The sequence below is a fragment of the Camelus dromedarius genome, chromosome 14, assembly GCF_036321535.1.
Source record: "Camelus dromedarius isolate mCamDro1 chromosome 14, mCamDro1.pat, whole genome shotgun sequence".
Taxonomy (NCBI): Eukaryota; Metazoa; Chordata; class Mammalia; order Artiodactyla; family Camelidae; genus Camelus; species Camelus dromedarius.
In genome coordinates this window covers 64,169,936-64,189,509 of record NC_087449.1, presented here as the reverse complement: position 1 = coordinate 64,189,509, position 19,574 = coordinate 64,169,936, and the positions used below count along the sequence as shown (strand labels likewise).

General features: G+C 43.2%; 2 protein-coding genes across 2 annotated transcripts; one reads left to right on the top strand and one right to left on the bottom strand.

Annotated features, from left to right (window-relative positions):
• Positions 1–2,429: 2,429 nt before the first annotated feature.
• Positions 2,430–5,211, top strand: CORT (cortistatin). The gene is made up of 2 exons (XM_011000816.3): positions 2,430–3,883; positions 4,920–5,211. The coding sequence occupies exons 1-2, from the start codon at positions 3,749–3,751 to the stop codon at positions 5,139–5,141; spliced, it is 357 nt and encodes a 118-aa protein (XP_010999118.1). The 5' UTR covers positions 2,430–3,748; the 3' UTR covers positions 5,142–5,211.
• A 4,822-nt stretch (positions 5,212–10,033) lies between these two features.
• Positions 10,034–18,541, bottom strand: DFFA (DNA fragmentation factor subunit alpha). The gene is made up of 6 exons (XM_031464041.2): positions 18,362–18,541; positions 16,644–16,805; positions 15,249–15,391; positions 12,105–12,294; positions 11,733–11,881; positions 10,034–10,992 (listed from the first exon to the last, which is right to left on the bottom strand). Exons 1-6 carry the CDS (start codon positions 18,495–18,497, stop codon positions 10,780–10,782), a joined length of 993 nt encoding a protein of 330 aa, XP_031319901.1. The 5' UTR covers positions 18,498–18,541; the 3' UTR covers positions 10,034–10,779.
• Between the last annotated feature and the right edge of the window lie 1,033 nt (positions 18,542–19,574).

Genomic DNA, 19,574 nt, shown 5'->3' with positions numbered 1-19,574 from the left:
CGAAAAGGACATGCATTTCTGGGTAGAATTTGTACCATCCATGCCTAGATATAGTCAGCAAAAGATACCCCAGAGCCTGTCTCTCAAAAGGAGATGCTAAGCTCATGTCATACTCAAGCGTTGAATTCAAACTTCACAGTCCCATGATCTGATATTCGGATCTCAGATAATAATTGTAACATCTGTGTGTCACATCAATGAAAGAAAAGGGAATCAGAAAGCCTGCCCTCCTTATAGTACCTTCCAGCCTAAGATGTGCGTGTTGGCAGTTTCATTTTCAGATCAGCTCTCTTTGAATGCCTCATCAGGGAAAGTTTGGAGAATAGATGCTATGGACTTTCTAAAGGTTGGCAAATCTAGATTTGCAGCCTGGTTTGGCAGCTCTTGTAGCTGTATGCCTTTCTGAAACTTTGTGTTCTTATCAGTGAAATAGGTTAAAAATGCCTCAAAGCAATGTTATACGTGACAGTAAGAGAAAATGGGTGGGACCGTTGTAATGCATCTTGTTTTTATAGATTTCTGTAGTCGGTATACACATGACTCGAAATGGTGAACCTGTGTGCCCCAAGGGTGTCCTGTCTCTGATTAGAAGGTTGAGGGGGCACCTTCCAGTTGGCGTGGGTATTTTGACGTGAAGTTTTCTAGCCAGTTGAGAAAGTTGACTTGGTGTTCGTGTAATCTTTTGGTTTATTTGGTATATTTATGTATAACCTGTTTATATTTTAGACAAGTGGTCTTACAACACATTTTTCAGGGATTATAACACAGAGGTGGTCAGACTTTGTAAGGAATAGCTGATTCTGCTCCCTGTGTTCTCAAGAGCTCCTCTTCCCCCCTACATGTTCCAGTTAGGGTTTAGTCTACTCTGGAATGTCCAAGGTGATGTTGGTCATCCTTTGCAATTCCATCTTTGCTGATGGTTGGCAGAAAGGCGTTGTAGAGAGCTCTTCCTCATGGGCTTGCTTCATCAGAGTCCTGGAAGCTCGTCTGAACCTCAGCTGGACTTACTAACCGTATAACCAGATGATTGACCATATAAAGCAGCAGGTGTCTTTGAAATAAATGTGGCCTGGGAACATAGTTGGGGGCAATTTACATTTATAATATTTGTTGTCTTCCTTGTTACACCACTTCCTCAAAAAAGAAATAAAAGATCCTGTGTTAATTTTTTTATTACTGAAATTAACGAGCCAGGGAAACGTCACAGCATCCCCTTCTGCACACAGCAGCAGCTCATGCTCAGCTGATATCTTGAAACCTCGATGTCCAGGAATGGCTCATCTGGGCATGCCTATTCCTTTTACTGAAATGCAGACTCCATAGATAACCCTTTGGGGTCATTTAGTCCAGTTTCCCACCAAGGAGGAACCCCTGCTACAGCACTGCTGACGATTAGTTCCCCAGGCTCTGCTGAACTCCTCCAGGGGCGGAGCATCCTTTCTGTTGTTGGACACTTGATTGTTGCAGGTTTCTTCTGTATATGGAGAAGAGTCTTCCACCTTCTTTCTACGTCCTAGTTCTCTGCCTTTTAGAATAGGCAATCTTCCTTTTTCAAAATAATTCAGGACTGAGTTCCTTTTAATCAAAGTTCCCATTGTACATCTTTTCAGAAACATTGTTACATAAAACATTAGATTGTCAGCTCCCTGCAGACAGGCTTTGGGGTGGTGAATAGCAATCACTCAGTGCCTTGCGTAGTGCCCCGTGATTGCTTGTACCCTGGAGTCTAAGATGTGTTGGGGGATAAGGAGGAGCCCTTGCTTAGATTTCATGGCTCTGACCATGGAGTTCCAATGTCCCTTCTTCTTTATGCTGTGGAGGAGTAAGGACTAAGGATTTAGGACATCTTAATAACAGTTCCTAACATGAGTGCCTCCTGTGCGTTCCACTTATGTTAGGTGCTTTAAGTCATCTATACTTGGTCCTTACAACAATTCTGTGAGGTAGACAGTAGCTACTGTTTTGTGCCCATTTTATAGATGAGGAAACGGAGGCCATAGAGAGGTTAATTTAATGGCAAAACCAGGATTTTAGTCTAGAGCCCTCACCTTGAAGTACTAAGATACGTTGTTGCCACCTTGAAAACAGCCAGGAATAAGACCAGGTGCAGGTTTCCGCAGCCTGCAGCATGTAACCCTCCTTGGCTCACTTACTGCTTGCAAGTTTACTTTTCATTTGCAGAGTATGTATCTTGCCCCTTAGCTAGGCTGTAACGGCTCTGTTGGGATGGATGGTGTGGCTTCTTTCTAGTTCTATGTAGTATATACCAGCTGCTAAATGCCTTTTGAGTGCGGCGAATGAAATCTGCAAAAGACACTAAGGATGTAAGAAGCTGGCTGAGGTGCCATGACTTTCTGCAAGAATATCTAAAAAAATTTTTTAATACCATTTGTGGAAATTATCTTGAGCAAAAAAGTTACTTTGGTACCAAAAAAAAAAAAAGGACTAAGCAACATGCAGTGTGTGAGCCTTGGGTTATCAGGCCACATCGATTTTACCTAGGATCTTAAATAGCAAATCTGCCATGAAATGAAATTTAAGATTGAGATTTCCCTTGTGAAGGGCTGTGAACCAGGACTTTGGAAAACTGAGAACTTCGATGTTCACTTCTGGAAAGAGCTGTCAGTTCTTTGGTTGCTTTACTTTCATTTAGAATCTTGCCTTGGATATTGGTCATCTTAGTAGGTTTGTGGTGGAGGTTTCAGATTTTCCTAGCTGTCACAGTCAGTGAAGAGGTGCTGTGCATTTGTTTGTGTGATTCTGAACCTGGGACCTATCGGGAAAGGGCAGGAGGTGGTGCGGAGGGCTTCACGTTCTGGACTCCTCAGCAGTGGTTCTGTCATCAGGAGAGCAAGCCCCAGGAGCTGGCCAAGTGCAGGGCAGTCACTAAGACAGGTTTTACACCTGACACACACACAAAACAATATTTGTCCTCACTCAATATGATGCACTCTGATTTCTGTTTCATTCAAAACAAAAGTGAGTGGTCAGCAGCAGTTCGAAAAATACTGGACTTGAACCTGGCGACTCCAGTGTTGGCATCACCCAGGATCTTGTTAGAATTGCAGGATTTTGGCTCCTCTTTCTACCTACTGCATCAGAATCTGCATTGTAATCTTAATAAGGTGATCTGGGGACACATCACAGTTTGAGAAGGCCTGGGCAGGAGGACCGTGTCTCTGGCCTACTGGGCTGGGAGGCAGTGCTGGGGAACAGTCACACTCGGGTCACCCTTGCCTGCGATTTACTGAGCCCAGTGGATGTTCTCAGTGGCTCCCTGAGCCCTCATTGTCTCCTTGTTTCTTCTGCCCAAGCAGATTCAGTCATATTTTAATGTGGGCAAAATTGCAGATTTCAAGCTCCTTATCCAAGGCTAATTTTGTATTATGTTCAATCACTTGGTTTTGTTCTCATGGCTTCCTGCTTGGTAAAGGCGTAATTACGAGGAGGTAGAACTTCTTCAGAAGCAAGTGCACATGCATGCCAAAGTAAGAGCAAATCCACTCTAAACACAGGAAAAGATCTCAGGCTTTAATGAAGGGGGTAAGTCCAATCCAAAAGCACTTTTGTGGGCACTGATTGCTCAGGCTTATGCGTCACTGCTTGAGTGTGAGGGAAGAGGGGGTACCAGGCTTTAGACAGGCTTATGTACAAAAAAACACCTGCAGGCTGAGCTTAAAATACTCTCCAGTCTCCAAAGAAGAGACTCAAGTCCACACAACACTGATTTTGGGGGCTGCCAAGCAGGATGAGCAGCTGCAGAGCTGGAGAGTCATGCCAGTCAGCCTGCAGGATGCTGCCGCCCCTCTGTCTGCTGCTGCTGCTCTCAGGGGCCACCGCTGCCCTTCCCCTGGAGGGCGGCCTCGCCGGCCACAACAGCGGGGTGAGTAGTCCGGCTCAGCCGTGTGCTAACCTACTTTGGGGCTGTCTCTTTCCGTGGCGTATTTGGCCATCCCTGTGGATTCCCCAGCCTCTTTATGGCTAAACGTCTGTACAGGACAGACTGCAGGACTGGACTTCATAGCATGCCCCTCAGCTGCCCTGTGGTGCTATGGTGTCCACACAGACCATTGATTCTTGTTTACCTTCAATTGTTAGGAAGTTTGTTAGAAAGCTCTGAAACTCAAGCAGAGCATCTTCCAGCTAGTGATCTCCGTCTGCTGGTCTTTGAAGAATTAAGTGATTACACCAGTCTATTACAGTGCAGTCACAGAGCTGCTATGGTGGTGCTAGTCACACATACCTCTATAATCTTAATTTATATATACACCACATCTTCTCACTGGCTCAGATTAATTGACATCATTACATTTTCCATTGTGAGACTTTGTAACTTCATGAGGTGATTTATTTTTCTCTTTTTTCCATTTTGAAAAATTTCCAAGAAACAGTACGTAAAGTTGACCATTAAAAATGGATTTTTCTCTGAAATTATCCGATGAGTTCCAGACAAGTCATTTATCATCAGATTACTCTTAGAAGCTTTCTAAGGAGTTTGAAAGGCCAGAGTATAATGTCTCAATCTGATCTGTCTTGAAAAGCAATTTGTGGACAGCCAGGAGTAAGACCAGTGATGGAAAAACCAAGCTACATTAGCCTGATCCACCTGGGGGGCTTCCTCGTTGCCAGTCACTTGTCAGGGAACATGATAGATCTCCTGACCTCTTCTAGTTAAGGACCTAAGCAAAGATTAGGGGCAAAACAAGCAGATTTTTTTCCCTTGATTGAAAATTTTCAACTTTTTCTTTTCTTTAATTAGAGTAATTTCATTAAGGTGTTAAGTTACTCATCCTTTAAATGGAAGTGTGATTTATTGTTCTGGAGCATCTTTTTTTTTTTTTTTTTTAAGGAAGGAATTATGTATCTTTTAATGCTGGCAGAACCAGATGGTTGACTTTTCTTTCCTTTGTCCCCTAAAGCATATGCAGGAAGTGGCAGAAATAAAGAAAAACAGCTTGTTGACTTTCCTTGCGTGGTGGTATGAGTGGACCTCCCAGGCGAGTGCAGCGCCCTTCACAGGAGGGGAGGTCAGGGAGGTGTCCAAACGGGAGGAGGGCCTGCCGCCCCTTCAGCAGTCCATGCGCCGAGATAAAACGCCCTGCAAGAATTTCTTCTGGAAGACCTTTTCCTCCTGCAAATAAAACCCCAGCCATGATTACACACACGAAGAAGTGCAGACGGATCTGAATAAAGTATATTAAGCAGCCGTGATCTTTCTTCTTTATGCAGTTGTCTTCTCTTTCCCATGTAACCTGAGGAGTATTTTGAATTTAAAACCAACAATGCCCGATGCTGAATGTCTTGAGTAATCTGGATTTTGCTTCTTTTGCTGTACTCTACTACTCAGTGTAGCCACTGGGCTTCTCCTTCCTCCTTCATCATGTGCTTGGAAGTTGCTCTGTCCTTGTCTTCCTTTCTTTGATTTAAAATAGCTGAAGGCCACAAAGTGCTCGGAATAACATCTTATTTCAGTTTATTTTGGTATAAATTGTCTAATTTAAACAATATTCCCCTCATATTAAAAGAAAATTTTTCACATTGTGCTCAAAGAGCACATTTTTTTCCTCATGTTTTAACTAAAATTAATGTAAAAACAAATGTCATGCTGTCAAACAGACATGTTGACATGCTTGTAAAAGTTACACTTGAACCTGCCGTTAGAAAATACCGGTGTTAATTTTAATCAGTAAGTTAATATTAATTTGTTATAATTCTTTTCTATGGTGAGAGCTTCAGGTTTATTTCAAATCAAATATAGTGAGCAGTGCTGCTGTCCAGCCTGTAGCCTGATTGCCTCGACTTCTAATACAACCAACTTCAGAGTCGCAAGTTCTGGACTTAGGACACAGGTGCATACGTATTGATATGTGTTATGTGTATAAATTGTTGTATTTCTCCATTCCTCAGTAACTTCCCACAGAAGCGATAGGGGATGATGGTTAAACCAGGGTAGGAAGATTGCTTTCTCTGTGATGTAACGCTGAGCAACTACTGAGCCCCTTGTGGACCAGGATTTAGTCCATTTGCCCAGATGGCATTAGAGGTAAAGTGCTGAGTTTTAAACCCCAAACGAAGTTTAATTCTCCCCCATAGCCCCGGAACCCTTCCTCAATTACTCATATTGCTTGTGACATTTGTATCAGACTGTAAAGAGAACTTCCAGTGTGAGGTTTCGGATGCTAAACTTTGAAGCTTAGAGATTCATACTTGGAGTTATGGAAAGTTTCTGAGGGTCAAGCCTCATATCAGGAACACGGGCAAAGGCTGGCTGGAGGCACTGTGATATTATTTTCTTCTCTGGACGCCAGGGGAACAGACTCATAGAGTATGACTGCTGACCGTTCCGTTCTGTTTTCCGCAGAGCTGAGCTCATATTCATAATTACTAGCTGAGTAAAGTATAATGTGATGGAACAGCCTTAATAGCATCCATATTTTGAAACACAGCAGCTTTAAGAGACCAGTAATTGGGTCAGTGCACTGGTGGAAGATGCCTGCCTGAAAGGCCAGCTAACCTTCAGAACTTAGAATTCTTCTAGAAGAAAAACATGCTGTTTTTCAGTTTCAGTTGGGGGTCACACTTACATTGTCCTTAAGACTGGGAATTTTAACTTTTAACTAATGTCTGAAGGACAGTGAGGCTATACTAATGACACTGCCTGGAAATCTATCAAGTTTAAGACTGCCTTAGTTCAGAGGACTTAATAAAATGATAGCTGGCATCAACTGCATGTTAGACTAGATTCATAGCGCCCACGATTCGTAAATCAGGGTGATTTCATACCAGCAGGTTTTTGGTAGACTTTTTCTTAAAGTCTACCTTTGTGTAGTTCAATATAGTCAAGTCCTGGACAACTTCTAGTTCATTCGCTTGCATTTACTTACAGTATTTGTCACCAGAATAGATCCTTAACTGCTAGGGAAGAATTGAGTGTGACATAAGCATTGGACAACAATCCTTTCATAGTGTTCATATTTCAGGGTTGACAGCAAACCATTTCAGTGGAAACTCAGACCAGTAAGATCATGGGAGATACTTAAACAACTTGATTTAACAGCACCTGCTGAAGGGATAACCCACATCTCAATAATAACAGCTTCTTCGACAGAAATACGGATTCAATTTTGAAAAAAACAGAAAAGTCACTTAGCTGTTAAAAGGAAGGAAATCTGTTTCTAGACTAGAAAGGACAGCTGGGAAACCCACTATTTCTAGCTTCTCAAAACTCTAATAAAAATTAACACTAATTTATCCTTTCCATTTGTAATTAAATAGTTAAGTGATTAAAAAAATACACATTTGCCTTATGAAAATAATTATAAGCTGGAGAAAACGCAGAATGTTTTTGGTGATGGTTCTTGTATCAGTATTAGAAAATACTGAAGAAAACCCGGTAGCCCTGCATTACCCTGTTGGCTCACGTCCTTCTAATTGTGCAGTGTTGTCTGACTTAATTTGAGCAAACAGCCAATTTAAGGATCTGTAGTCTAAAATTTTAATGCAGCTCCTGGGGAGGAGTGAGTCTGTTCCCTTCATTGGAGGCTTCCCAATAGGTCGGCAGGAGCCCACCCCCACCCCCGGGTCAGCTGTGTCGCAGATTCAGGCAGTGGATGGGTATTTGGAGTAGATAATTTCCAAGTTCCTTAAAAACCTCAAGTGATGTTATGACCCAGCCAAAATAATTTAAGGAAAAACCCTACTAATACAACAAAATAAGAAAAAACTCTGAAGGCAAGGGGAAAAAAGAAAAGATAATTAGGAAATTTAAAAATCTGTTTAGTAAAGGCACATTAATATCTTGTAATGAATGTTTTTTTTTTTTTTTTACAGACTACTATTATTTTATTCCTTTCTCTAGAAAATGAAAAATTCATTAGATTTTTTCCTTGTGCTTTTACCCAGAAATTAAAGGTTGGTAAAGTGGTAATTAGCACAGCCTCCTGTCAAAGCCAATTGCCTAATGGGGACCGACATTTGACTTGAGTTGAAAGAATGGAATATGGCTAATGCAGAGTTCATTAGTCCCAGCTGCTTTCTTTGACATTCTTTTCTCTTACCAGAAGAACAGGCATGGCCTACTCCCTCTCTCTCTCCCCCCTCCCCTATTTTTAGACATATTGCTGTGCTTCTAGAAGGCCTGAAGGCACAGTGGTGTAGGGAAGGTAAGTGGTACCCGGGGCAAAATAATGTGTCTGCAACGGCTCTCACTCTGCATTTGGGCTGGAGTTTGCAGACCTGAGGTCTTTGCTCCCACCCCCATCTCTCTGCTCTCTCTCTCTGCCCCTGGGGAGATGAAAGGGCCCCTCTCCCTACTACTCTGTGCTGGGGACTGTGCTCTTCCTCATACTTCATTTAACGTAACCCTTTGATCCTTGGGGCCTCAAGTTAACCTTACATTTTTGGAAACTAACGTCCCAGAAAGTTAGACTCAACATGGATTTGTCTCACTCCAAAACCTGCAGTACTTTCCCCATCGTCCCGCACAGCTGAGATGCTTGCTGGGTTTGTTTCAAATACGGAAGACCAATACCAACATGCAGGTTGGCCGACCAAAGCTCTACTGTGTATCAGAATTTAAGAAAACATTTTTAATTCAGTAGGGCAAAGATGGAGATGTCGCTATAACTGGTGAATGGAGGTGCTAGTCTATCATTTGTGGAGCCCAGGCTTCCTTTACTACTGTGCTAGCTACACAGGGTTCACGAGGCTGAACTGCTTCTCACCATCAGCACAGTGATGATGGCTAGCAATCTGGCAATCATGCTGCAGACGTATTAGGCCTTTTCCAGCTGGAGTTGACTTCAACTTACTACACTGGTGTAACAAAACCAGTGATCTGGATACAGAGTGTGTGGACCTAAGAGCAAATACAAACAAGTGGAAAGAATACTGGAATGAGAACCAGAAGAACTGCCTTTGAATCCTGGCTTTCCAATTAGCCTTGTGACATGCGGCATGTCATTGACTCTCACTGAGCACAACTTTGCTCATGTATAAAACGAGAGGTGACAAGCCACGCCCTGCCTAGCTCACTGTTTTGTGGGGCACTGGAGGGGTGGGTGCCAGCACACAGCAGAATGCAACTGGTTATTACTGCCCCTCCAAGGACATTCTGAAAAAGTGTGAGGCTGCTTTTAGCTGTCTCAGTCCCTGGAGGCTGCTACTGGCACTGAGTGGGTGGGGTAGGAGGTGGGGTGCTAATCTTCCTGCAAAGCACAGACTGCTCCACACAGTGGAGAATCACCCCATATCCCACAAGACTTTTATATATCAGGCTGCATGTTCATATGGATGAAAACCTCTTCCAAAGTAGCCCCAAACCTATTTCGGTTTTATATATAAATACAAAGTATTTTTTCCAGTTTTATTGTTCCCTGGATTTTTTCATAAATGCAGCTACCTTGTAAATCAAGGATAGAGGTGTTACTTTATCCAGAACTTCACTGTTTTGGGAAACTCCATTACAAAAGGCAGTGCTGCTTGTGGTATTTGAGTTGACAATCGCTACACATCATGCCTGGCTGCCTCTGTCAAATTCACAGTAATTCAGTGTTTAAGTACAAGCATCTGACAGCTTCACTGTGCCTTTAGTATGGTCATCTCCAGACAGTGACATGCTGAGAATACATACTGTTTTATTGGAAATTATTTTGTTTCTTCTGAAATTTTACATTTGGGGGTATTAAGTTGATGAAAGTATGCCTATGGGTAGGTTATCAAGTCTGGCTTTCATTTAAGGATAATTAAGAAGGCATTATAAAATATGCTATTAAAAAAGAAATCGGGCTAATAAGTGAGAACCAGTGGTTGTAAAGCATCAGTAAGACTATGCTGAGTAGATGTGAGCCCTCCTCGAAGAAGGTCACAGGAGAAGGAAGAGTGTTTTTGGTTCTGTTTGTTCTTTGCACCTCTCCCTTACCCCAGGACTTATTGTTATGTTTCTTTACTTAATAATTAGCCAATGTATCTCTTAATAGCATTTTATTTTCCTCTAAGTATGCTTTAAAAAAAAGTCAAGTCAGTCAATAACTAATTATCTTTTCCCTGCAAGAGAGACTTTATTGTAGATTACCAAACCCAAAGAACAAGTTTGTACAGAAACAGGAGGATATAAATCAGAAGTCTCTGCTTTGATCCAGAGAGATTTGGAGTCCTATCACATGGAGATCGATTTAATGACCTTTTTATACCTCCTGCTGATAAAACATATTAGGAAACTGAAAAGTTTCACAGTGGTACCAGATATAGTTTCATAATACTGAATTAGATATTAGAAATGGTGAATTACTCTATGTCCCTATGGTCTGCAAACTTAATATGTGCCTTAAACAAATGAAGAAATTCATTAACTTGAGAAACAAGTTTGTGGCCATCATCAGTTATGTTCTCTTCTGTCACTATTTCTCTTATTTCACCTTCTCTACCATTATTTGTGTTTAAAAATCCTGCAGTTCTATTTTTAGAACAAAAATAGTGGGTCTGAAATATGACAGTTTCTTTTCACTGCCCTTCCCAACTACTTTTAAACAGAGAACATAAGGGTGTGTAAGAGGTGGGCTATTGCTGGTGCAGCTCTGTGGTTCAAAAGAGGTGGACGAGCCATATGTGGAGGTCTGGAATAGCTTTTCTGGAGAGGGCATGAAGCCAGTCTTCCAGGCTGTTCCAGGAGAACATTCTCTAAGGCAGGGGGTAGAGAAGTCAGTAGCTACAATAATTAGGCTGAAGGCGTTTACTGACAACAAAAACCAAGGTTTTCTTTGGCGTATTTCTGGCTGCCAGCTACGTGGGGTCTTGTCTGGCCCGTTTGGGATTCTGCGCTTCTCCAGGCATTGAATTCTTCCTTGCTGAAAGGCCCCTCAGAGAATGCAAGCTCTGAACCTGCTGGAGGCGCAGGCCGAGTTCCTGATGACAGGCCTGCTGAACAGTTTCCGTCTTCTTTATGTCCCAGTTCAAAGCAACAGCCAATGCTTTAGGGTCTTCCTTGGCAACCAACTGCAGCAAGAATAAGAAGCACTGAGAACCAGCCCCTCTGCTCTCATGATTCTCTTTAGGGGAGCGAGAACAGGCAGTGTCAGTTTGTTGTGGCTTGATGCCGAGATGCCAGGTTTCCTTCATAGTAAATTGTCACAGGCCCTTTCTCAGCATATAACGCCCACGGGAAAGGCTCTCTCTAGAGCGTAGTTTACTTGGAACAACTATAACGTCCTCCGCTCACAGGAAATGTAGCCAAGCTCAAGTCACTACGGCTTCCTTCCCTCCTAGCTACACCCAGGAAGTACTCGGGACATGGATGAGAATAAGCAGCACCCACTCTGATGGGTCCCCTTCGTCAAGCCTCGGGTTCCCTAGCCTGAGAGCCAGCACTGGGGGATCCCCTCCAGCGGGCCTTTCCCAGGGGCACTTTATGGGCCTTGACAGACTACGGATCTTCAACTACTGACGCGAGCCACCTCAGGAGCCCAAGTCCTGCAGTTCCTCCCTGTCAGGTTCATTAGCTACTCTGCACTAGGGAATAATGTTTGATGATGTGAGGGAACATACCTATTTTGTTTATGATTTAGATTAAATGAGATGTTTGCAAATGCTTTGCATGTAATAAATAATAGGCAGATGGGCAGCTACGATTCAGGGTCTGGAGAGGTGAAAAAAAACCCATACAAGCCTCTGCAGGGCAACACTGCCCCTCCAGGGGAGTCCCTCTCTGCAGTTCAGGGGCCCTGGTGCTTGCCCACCTCCAAAGCCTCACTAGACAAACTCAGCTCTGGAGCCGCCTTCTCCCTCAGCGTGGTGAGGATCCGGCTGGAAAGCGCAATTTCGGACGAGCTCTCTCTAATACCCGTGTCAACCGCGTCCCTCTCGTCAGCGAAGCCGGCTCTGGACTCTGCAAAGCAGACGTGAGATGGAGATGAGCACACCACGTCCACATCCAGCCATGCTGACGAGTGGCCAGAGCCACTGGCTGGGCGGCCAGAGGCCTGTCCTCCTGAGATGCCAGCAGCTGTGGCTCCACTGTTTCGGACCACGTGATAAGCATCTGGCTCTGTCTCAAGGGAAGGCTCTCCTGAGTTCTCAGTATGACAGCCCCCCCAGCCAACGAATCCTACCTTGCTGCTTTGACAAGACGCTGCCCTCCTTCTCCAAAGCCTGGAGGTAAAGCTCCAAGAGCTGCTTGGATTGACGGGCTTCCTCTCTCTGGTCAAGAACCTGCTGGAGGGTGTTCTGGAGCCCCTGGACTGTGACCTGACTTTGGCATAGTTCCTGAGCCAGCTCTGAACATGGAACATCAATGAGCATCTGACAGACAAATACAGATTTTCAGAAACCCAAAAGCACTTTCTAAACATGAGGTTCTAGCTCTTAAATACAACAGTTTCGGAGACTGGTTCCATCTAGTTCCCAAAGTTACCTAATAAGGCTGCCTGAAAGTCGAGAGAGGCAAGTAATTTTTTCAATTTTCCTTGGTGAAAAAAAATTAGGAAAATAATGCCTTAGTGCCTTATTAAAAACAAAACAAAGTCCTCATATTAAAAAACCAATTGTTCATTGTACAGAATATAAAGGAAGAGGTTTATGATCCCTTGTACAATGAATCAGTCTGAGGTTGTTTTATGCAAAAGTTTTCTAATGATTTCAACCTTCAACATTTTTGTTAATCATGTTCATACTTTGAAAGACTATTTTAAAAATATAAACTATATTTTAAACTTAAATAACATGTTCAGTCTGTGAAATAAGGGAGAGCTCACTTATCATATCCTAAATCTTAAGAAGGCTAAGTCTTTTGGCACATCCAGCACTAGATTAAAAACAGTCTTCATGAGAGAAAGAGCAAACTGTTGAAATTCTTGGATAGTAAATCTAACTTCAGCTGCAGATCAGAATTGCTGTGGAGCTTAATAAAACCCACAATAATGAGCCTTCATTTCCTGAGCAATTACTATGTACCAGTGAGAAAATGGATGTGAAACTATCAGAACAGAGAGTGACAAGGAGGGTCCAGACTGGGGAAGGCCTCTTTGAGGAGGTGACTTTACAAGTTATCTTTAACTTTCATACTGCATCAATTTTCAAACAACTAGCATTAATAAACATTCACAAGGTTCAAAATTCAAGAGGTACAAACCTTACAAGGTATGTACTAGTATTACCACCATTTTACAGATGAAGAAAATGAGGCCAGAGAGGTTAATAACTTCACAACAATCAGTTGGTCTTACTTCTAATCCTCAGGACCCTGTGTTGTAGTTGGTCTCTGTGCTCTTCCCTTCCCTCCCATCTGTTCTCACTCCCCAAAGTCCCCGTGATGGTGGGGACTTTCCTTTACCTCCCACGTGGCCGGCCTCTGCAAGTTCCCTTTAAGTGTCCTAAGCTTCACTGTGGAACCTCGCTGTCAGGGCTGGGCTCTCATGTTCTGGCATCCCTATTTTGGCAAGGACTATTGTGTTCCTTATTCTAAGGGTACATCATAATATGCCAGTCTATTGGGATGGGAAGGGATATCATGACCCCTTTTTGTTTCTTACAAAAAGAAAAAAAATCAAGCTTGCTCTTGCCTTCCCTCTGCCTGGAACACTCTGGCCCCAGCCTTTCCATGGCAGGTTTCTCTTGTCCTTCAGTGTCACCTCTTGGGACCTGCCAATGTTTATCAACTAAACTATGAATTTATTCTATGGACAAGCATGTGTGCAAAAAGACATTGGCCTAAATTTTTTGCAGCACTGACTGGAATAGCAAGACTGATGACAACCGCATGTCCACCAGTGGAGAAGACTCACTCAGTAATCATGGTACAGGCACGAAATGGAGTACTATGCAGCAGTAAAAAAGAGCGAGGATGTCTTTTAGAAAATGATTTGAAATACTCTCTAAATCTTTCTTTAAAAGAGAGTAAATTTCCATTTGTGTAATACAGGGGACGAGGAGAAAATATAAACATATTTGTTTGTATATAAAATATCCCCAGAATGGGAAACTGACAGATTGGTTGTCTCCAGAAAGGGAAACCGGGGTAGCTAGGGGCAGAAGTCAGACTCTTCCTGTATATCCCATTTTTACCCCCACAAACAACTTTACTGAAATATAATTCACATACCATACAATTCCCCATATAAAGTATATAATTCAGGGGGTTTTAGTATAATTAGTTGTTTTTTTGTGGTTGTGCAATCATTACCACAATCAGTTTTGGAACATTTTCACCACCCCAGAAAGAACTCTCTACCCATTAGTAGTTACTCTCTATTTCTCCTCAAAGCCCCCCACCAACCTTAGCCCAAAGCAACCACTAATCCACCTTCTATATCTATGGATTTGTATATTCTGGCAATTTCATATAAATGCAATCATAAAATGTGTGGTTGTCTGGCTTCTTTCACTTAGCATAATGTTTTCAAGGTTTACCCGTGTTAGAAAGTGTATTCATACTTCATTCTTTTTTATGGTTGAATAATATTCCACTGTTTGGACAGACCACATTTAATTTATCTATTCATCAGCTGGTGGATATTTGGGTTATTCTGTTTGCTACCAGTATATCCTTCTATACTTCTTGGATTTTGAACCATGAGAATGTATTCATATTACTCATTCAAAGTAAACATACAAGTTTAAAAAATAACCAGAAGGTCACTTCCTTCAAGGGTCCTTCCTTCATCTCCCAATCTACAGTAGCCCCATCACTCCTGGCACACCGGCCCCTCTTACATGCTTCTTGTCTGCCTCCTTCCACCAGAATTTGAGTTCCATTAGAGCAGGGACTATGTGTGGCTTGTTCACCACTGTACCCCTGGGCAAAGAACCATGCCAGGCACAGGACAGGGGCTCAATAAATATTTAAAAAAAATTAACACATACTATTTTTATCCTGATTTTACTGGAGAGGAAACCTAAGCAGAGAAGATAAGTCACTAGCTCAAAGTCATAGTGATAGAGCTGAGATTTAACCCAGCTATTCTAACTCCACATTCTTTGGCAGTACATCCTTGACCCACACAATGGCCTAAATTGATCTAGGTGGGGCCTTGGCTTCTGTATCTTTACAAAGCTCCACTGGTGATTCTGAGGCAGGGTGAGGGGTGAAAAATTCCTACTCTAGGTGAGAGAATTAGACAATGGAGAGCCTTGGTTGTCATCTAAGAATTATTTTTAAATTACAAAATAATGAAATTATGGCAAGATGCATGGAAACTAAGGTGCTGGAGGCAGCAGAGGCCAGAGGAACGTGGCTGTGGGTTTCGGAGGAGGCTTACCTGGAGGTCCTCCTCTGACAGGAGGATGATGCTGGATAGATCTTCTTTCAGCTGCCTGGCCACATTCTTCCACTTCATCCCTGCCCCGCTGTCTGTTTCATCTCCATCGAAGGACTCTTGGGTAATCCAAGCTGTACCTCCATCTGACACGTGGGAGAAAATGCCAGTTAGATTGACCTGAAGTGCTGTTTTCACTTCCTCCCCCAACACAGACCTTGAGGATGTCTGCACATCCTTCCAAAAGACTATTGAGAATAATTTCAATGGTGAAGGAAGCACTTTTTCTCAGAGATTCGCAGGAGAGCCAATCCCCATCTGGGACCTTAATTTCTCCTCTTGTCCCATCTTCAAGTTATTTCCGTGGGAAACTGCTCTGTATTCTTCTATGAAAAGAAGCCACTTAAATCCAGTGTACGGCCATGTGAGATACTCCCACACTTCCCTTCTGGTTAGTTTTTACATCTGTGGGTGTGTTGTTTCTGCATACAAAAACATCCATCCTCAACAGCACTTCTCCTGTGCCTGGGGATGGGTCTTATCCTTGATTGGAGGAGCTGTAGGTACTCTCTGCTGTCCCTGGGGCCCAAGTACAAAGGTGGCTGGGAGAGCCACTGCTGAAGGGTGACTTCCTTCCTTTAGTGGCACAGGGACTCTCCTCAAGACACCTCTTTAGCTCTTTGATCCTTGCTCATCATACCAGTTCTCTTTGTATCTGCAGTGATGATGATGATGACGACAGGTAACATTTACTGACCGCTTACTATGTACCAGGTAAGATCTAAATGCTTTCCATCTGTGGTTCTCAACTGGGAGTGATTTTGCTCCCCAACAGACATCTGACAATGTCTGGAGGCATTTTTGGTTGTCAGAATTGGGGTGAGGAGATGCTACTGGCATCTAGTAGGTAAAGGTCAACGATGCTGCTGAACATCCTGTAATGCACAGGACAGCACACCCACAGCAAAGAGTTCTCCAGCCCAAAATGCCAACAGTGTTGTTGAGAAACCTTGGTTTGGTATGTGCTATGTTCTAATATCCTTACAACAACCCTAGGAGATGGGTACTATAATTAATATCTCAATACAGGGCTGAACAGTTAGATAATTTGCTCAAGGTCACGTGGCTAGTAAATGGCAGAGCCAGGATTCAGACCAGTCTGACCCCACCTACAGCACAGATCTTTTTGTCCTGCTGCATTTTAGTTGCTGTTGGTCTGAGCTATTTGAGAATTGAGCCCGTCTCATTCATCTTCACCCCAAGACTCAGCACAGAAGGTGCTCAGTAAACATTTGCTGCACAAATACCTAAGCACCCAGCCAAACAGCCACCAGGTGCCCGTGCAGTAAAATGAATCATGATGGGTGGTATATTTTATGTATGGCCAGCACTTCTTACCTGAATTGCTGTAAGCCCACTTCTCATTACCAGCCAATGCCACAAACTTGGTATTGGAAGGCAGACACAGGAAGTAATCATCGTCATCCACTATGGTGCCATCCTCTGCCAGGACCAGGGTGACTGGTGCCAGGGACTTATCGATGGCCAGAATGTCACAGGCTGAGGAATGAAATATTTGGTAATTGACAAGTTACATAGGGAAATTACATCTGTACTTGTATTCTCAATATGTATGCCCCTAGAGCCTAGAAAAATCCCTGGTAGGTAAAACTGACTATAATGACAACCACTACTACTAATATAACACTTACCACATGCCTGAAATATAATACTAACAGTACCACATGTACTGTTTAAGTGCTTTTCATATATAGTATTTAATCTCACAACAATCTTATGTATCAAATGTCAAAAAGAAAAAAAGAAAATTTTAAAAAAGAAAGAAAAGGAAAAAAAATATGTTCTTTGCAGTATTTTTCTTTGCAGTCTTACTAACCTATAAGAAAGTATAAGAGAAACAGAAGGCCGAAGTTTGTAACAGTAGCTTTTTATCTTTATGATCACTGGGCGAGAGGGTTTGTCCAGGGCAGGTCTGTACCATCCCATTTGGCAATGGCAATGCCTAAAATGCTAATGGGACTAGAGTATGCAGAGAGGTAGCCACGAGACTACAAATACCATTGGCCAATGTTGTCTATCACCCAAATAGAACAGCAAGCCTTGCACAGGCCGAGATCCAGAAACATAAGCACTTACACAAGCCTCTGTGCCAAGTGCATCCAGCCACTGCACTGAAAGGGCACTAAAACTTAAGCACCCTAATGCCAAGAAAAAAACAGGTAAGCACCCATATGGCAAAAGCCACGTCACTAAAGCATTTAGAGTGCTTTGGCTGTGTCTGGGTCTCTGAAAGACTTCAGTCTGATATCTGTTGATTCTGGGAGGAAGCACTGAGCACTGTGACACACACCTAACTACATGCCTGCGAATGACTCACACGTTTAATTTATAGAACTTATTTGGGTAAACAATTTATTGCCACAGGCTAATAACTTGTAAGTCGTTTGAATATATCATCTCCTTGGAGAGTCCCAACAATCCTGTGAAGCAGGGCTGGAAACATACCCACTTTGCCCTTGAGAAAACTGTGGGTAGAGACATGGTTAAGTGCAAGGTCAGGCAGCTAGTAACGGTATGGGGCTCAGAACTCGTCACTCACAACACAAGTTCCTTGTTTGGACCTTCGGAATGGTGGGTAGCAGCTCCCTCTTTACCGCATAGGTACCTGCCAGAGCTGACTGTGGAGACCTGCCCCTACTCCGCCGTACGCTCAGCTGGGAACCCCGGTACCACCTTAGGGAGCCCGAATGCCAGGAATACACTGGGCTGGGTTTGATCCCAAATCTGAGTCGTGTGAGGCAAGATATCGAAGTCTGCCTTAATTTGCATATTGCTTCCCGTCTGCCTTTCTACCATCTGAGTCTCACACAAGATACATTAAGTTAAAGCGTTTGTAAACGCTTTGAAGCTGACAAGTCGCTATCCCACATGAGTCATTTCTGGCTCAAGGCTCCATTCGAGTCACAAGAAGCCCCAAGTCGCCTCTCCAGACCCCGCCTTGCCCAGCCTGACATCCTCACCCCTCCCCCCCCCCACCAAGCTTCCTTCAGCCCCGGCCCCAGCCCCTCAAGCCTTCACCCCAATCCCGCGCCAACCCTTGCTCCTCAGCTCCTCGAGGCTGGAGGCCGCCACGCCGTGCTGTTCCCGGCTGTGGTTGCGTCGCAGAAGACACTTCTTTAGAGCCCGGATCTCGCCCGGTTCCGGAGCCGGGGCGCCGCTGGCCACCTCCATCCTCTTCAGGGTAGGACCTGACCCACGCAGCGAACTCAGGGAAGCTGGGCGCGGGAGTCCGCCCCAAACCCGCGGCATGCTGGGAGACGTAGTTTTCGCTGTAGCAAATCACGCGTGGGACCAAGGCACGCCGGGAGATGTAGTTCCAGTTGCCGCTAATCACGTGCGGCTCCGTGTGTTCGTGTGCGTGTGCGTGTGCGTGTGCGTGTGTGTGTTTCCCAATCTTATATTTAGGAGTTACAATCGGGCATTCACCAAGAGATCAAGAGGGATTTATTTTGCATTATGAAGGACACGCAGGTGTACTCTTTTGAACAGTTCTATTTGCGTATATAGATGCATAATACTAATAATACTTAAATAAAACGGTCTGATATTGTACTCTGTTAACTTGTTTTCCCTTTCCAACCGGAAAAGATCTATAAGCTGTCCCCATCTTCAGGCTGATCTGAAGGAAGTCAATTTTAAAAATTGTTGAGTGTAGTTTTCAGTCTTCCTGAAAACAGCAGAGAAGCATAAGATACTCGGACATTTCCAGTCGTTCGATTCTCTGCTTCAGCTGTGCAAATCAGATTGGGACCTCGGGACGAAATGCTCAAGTAACTAGATTAAAACATTAAGGTCTCAAAGAAATCAGAGAGAAAATGGGAAATGCGAACCACATCACTGTTGAGATTATCCAGATGCTGCTTGACAACATATTCGTCCTTGTTCTAATACTGTTACTTACGGAAAAGTCTCTGGTTTTACCCCTGAAAAACTAACATTTAAGATGAAAATAATGATAAATTATCAAAAATCTCCTTGCTTAAAAGGGGGCATTTTATATAAACAAGAAATAATTGTCAGTCCATATTTCTTCAGGGTCAACTTCTTTCATTTTTTGTTTATGAAAGGAAATCGATATTATCTCATTAAAAAGTAGACATTTAAAACTGGTAGGAGGAATTAACAGAGGAAACCCTTTTGAATAACTCTATCATTGATCAACACACCACCGCAAAATGAACTGACTGATAGTTCTAATGTATGCAACACTTTTGTGTAATTTTACAATTAGCTTAAAATCTAACAACT

Coding starts and splice junctions, on each gene's coding strand:
- CORT (XM_011000816.3), top strand. CDS start 3,749: ATGAGCAGCTGCAGAGCTGGAGAGTCATGCCAGTCAGCCTGCAGGATG. Junction 3,884..4,919: donor TCGCCGGCCACAACAGCGGG/GTGAGTAGTCCG, acceptor TGTCCCCTAAAG/CATATGCAGGAAGTGGCAGA.
- DFFA (XM_031464041.2), bottom strand. CDS start 18,497: ATGGAGGTGGCCAGCGGCGCCCCGGCTCCGGAACCGGGCGAGATCCGG. Junction 12,295..15,248: donor TGTCAGAGGAGGACCTCCAG/GTAAGCCTCCTC, acceptor TTTGTCTGTCAG/ATGCTCATTGATGTTCCATG. Junction 11,882..12,104: donor CGTCTTGTCAAAGCAGCAAG/GTAGGATTCGTT, acceptor TCTGCTTTGCAG/AGTCCAGAGCCGGCTTCGCT.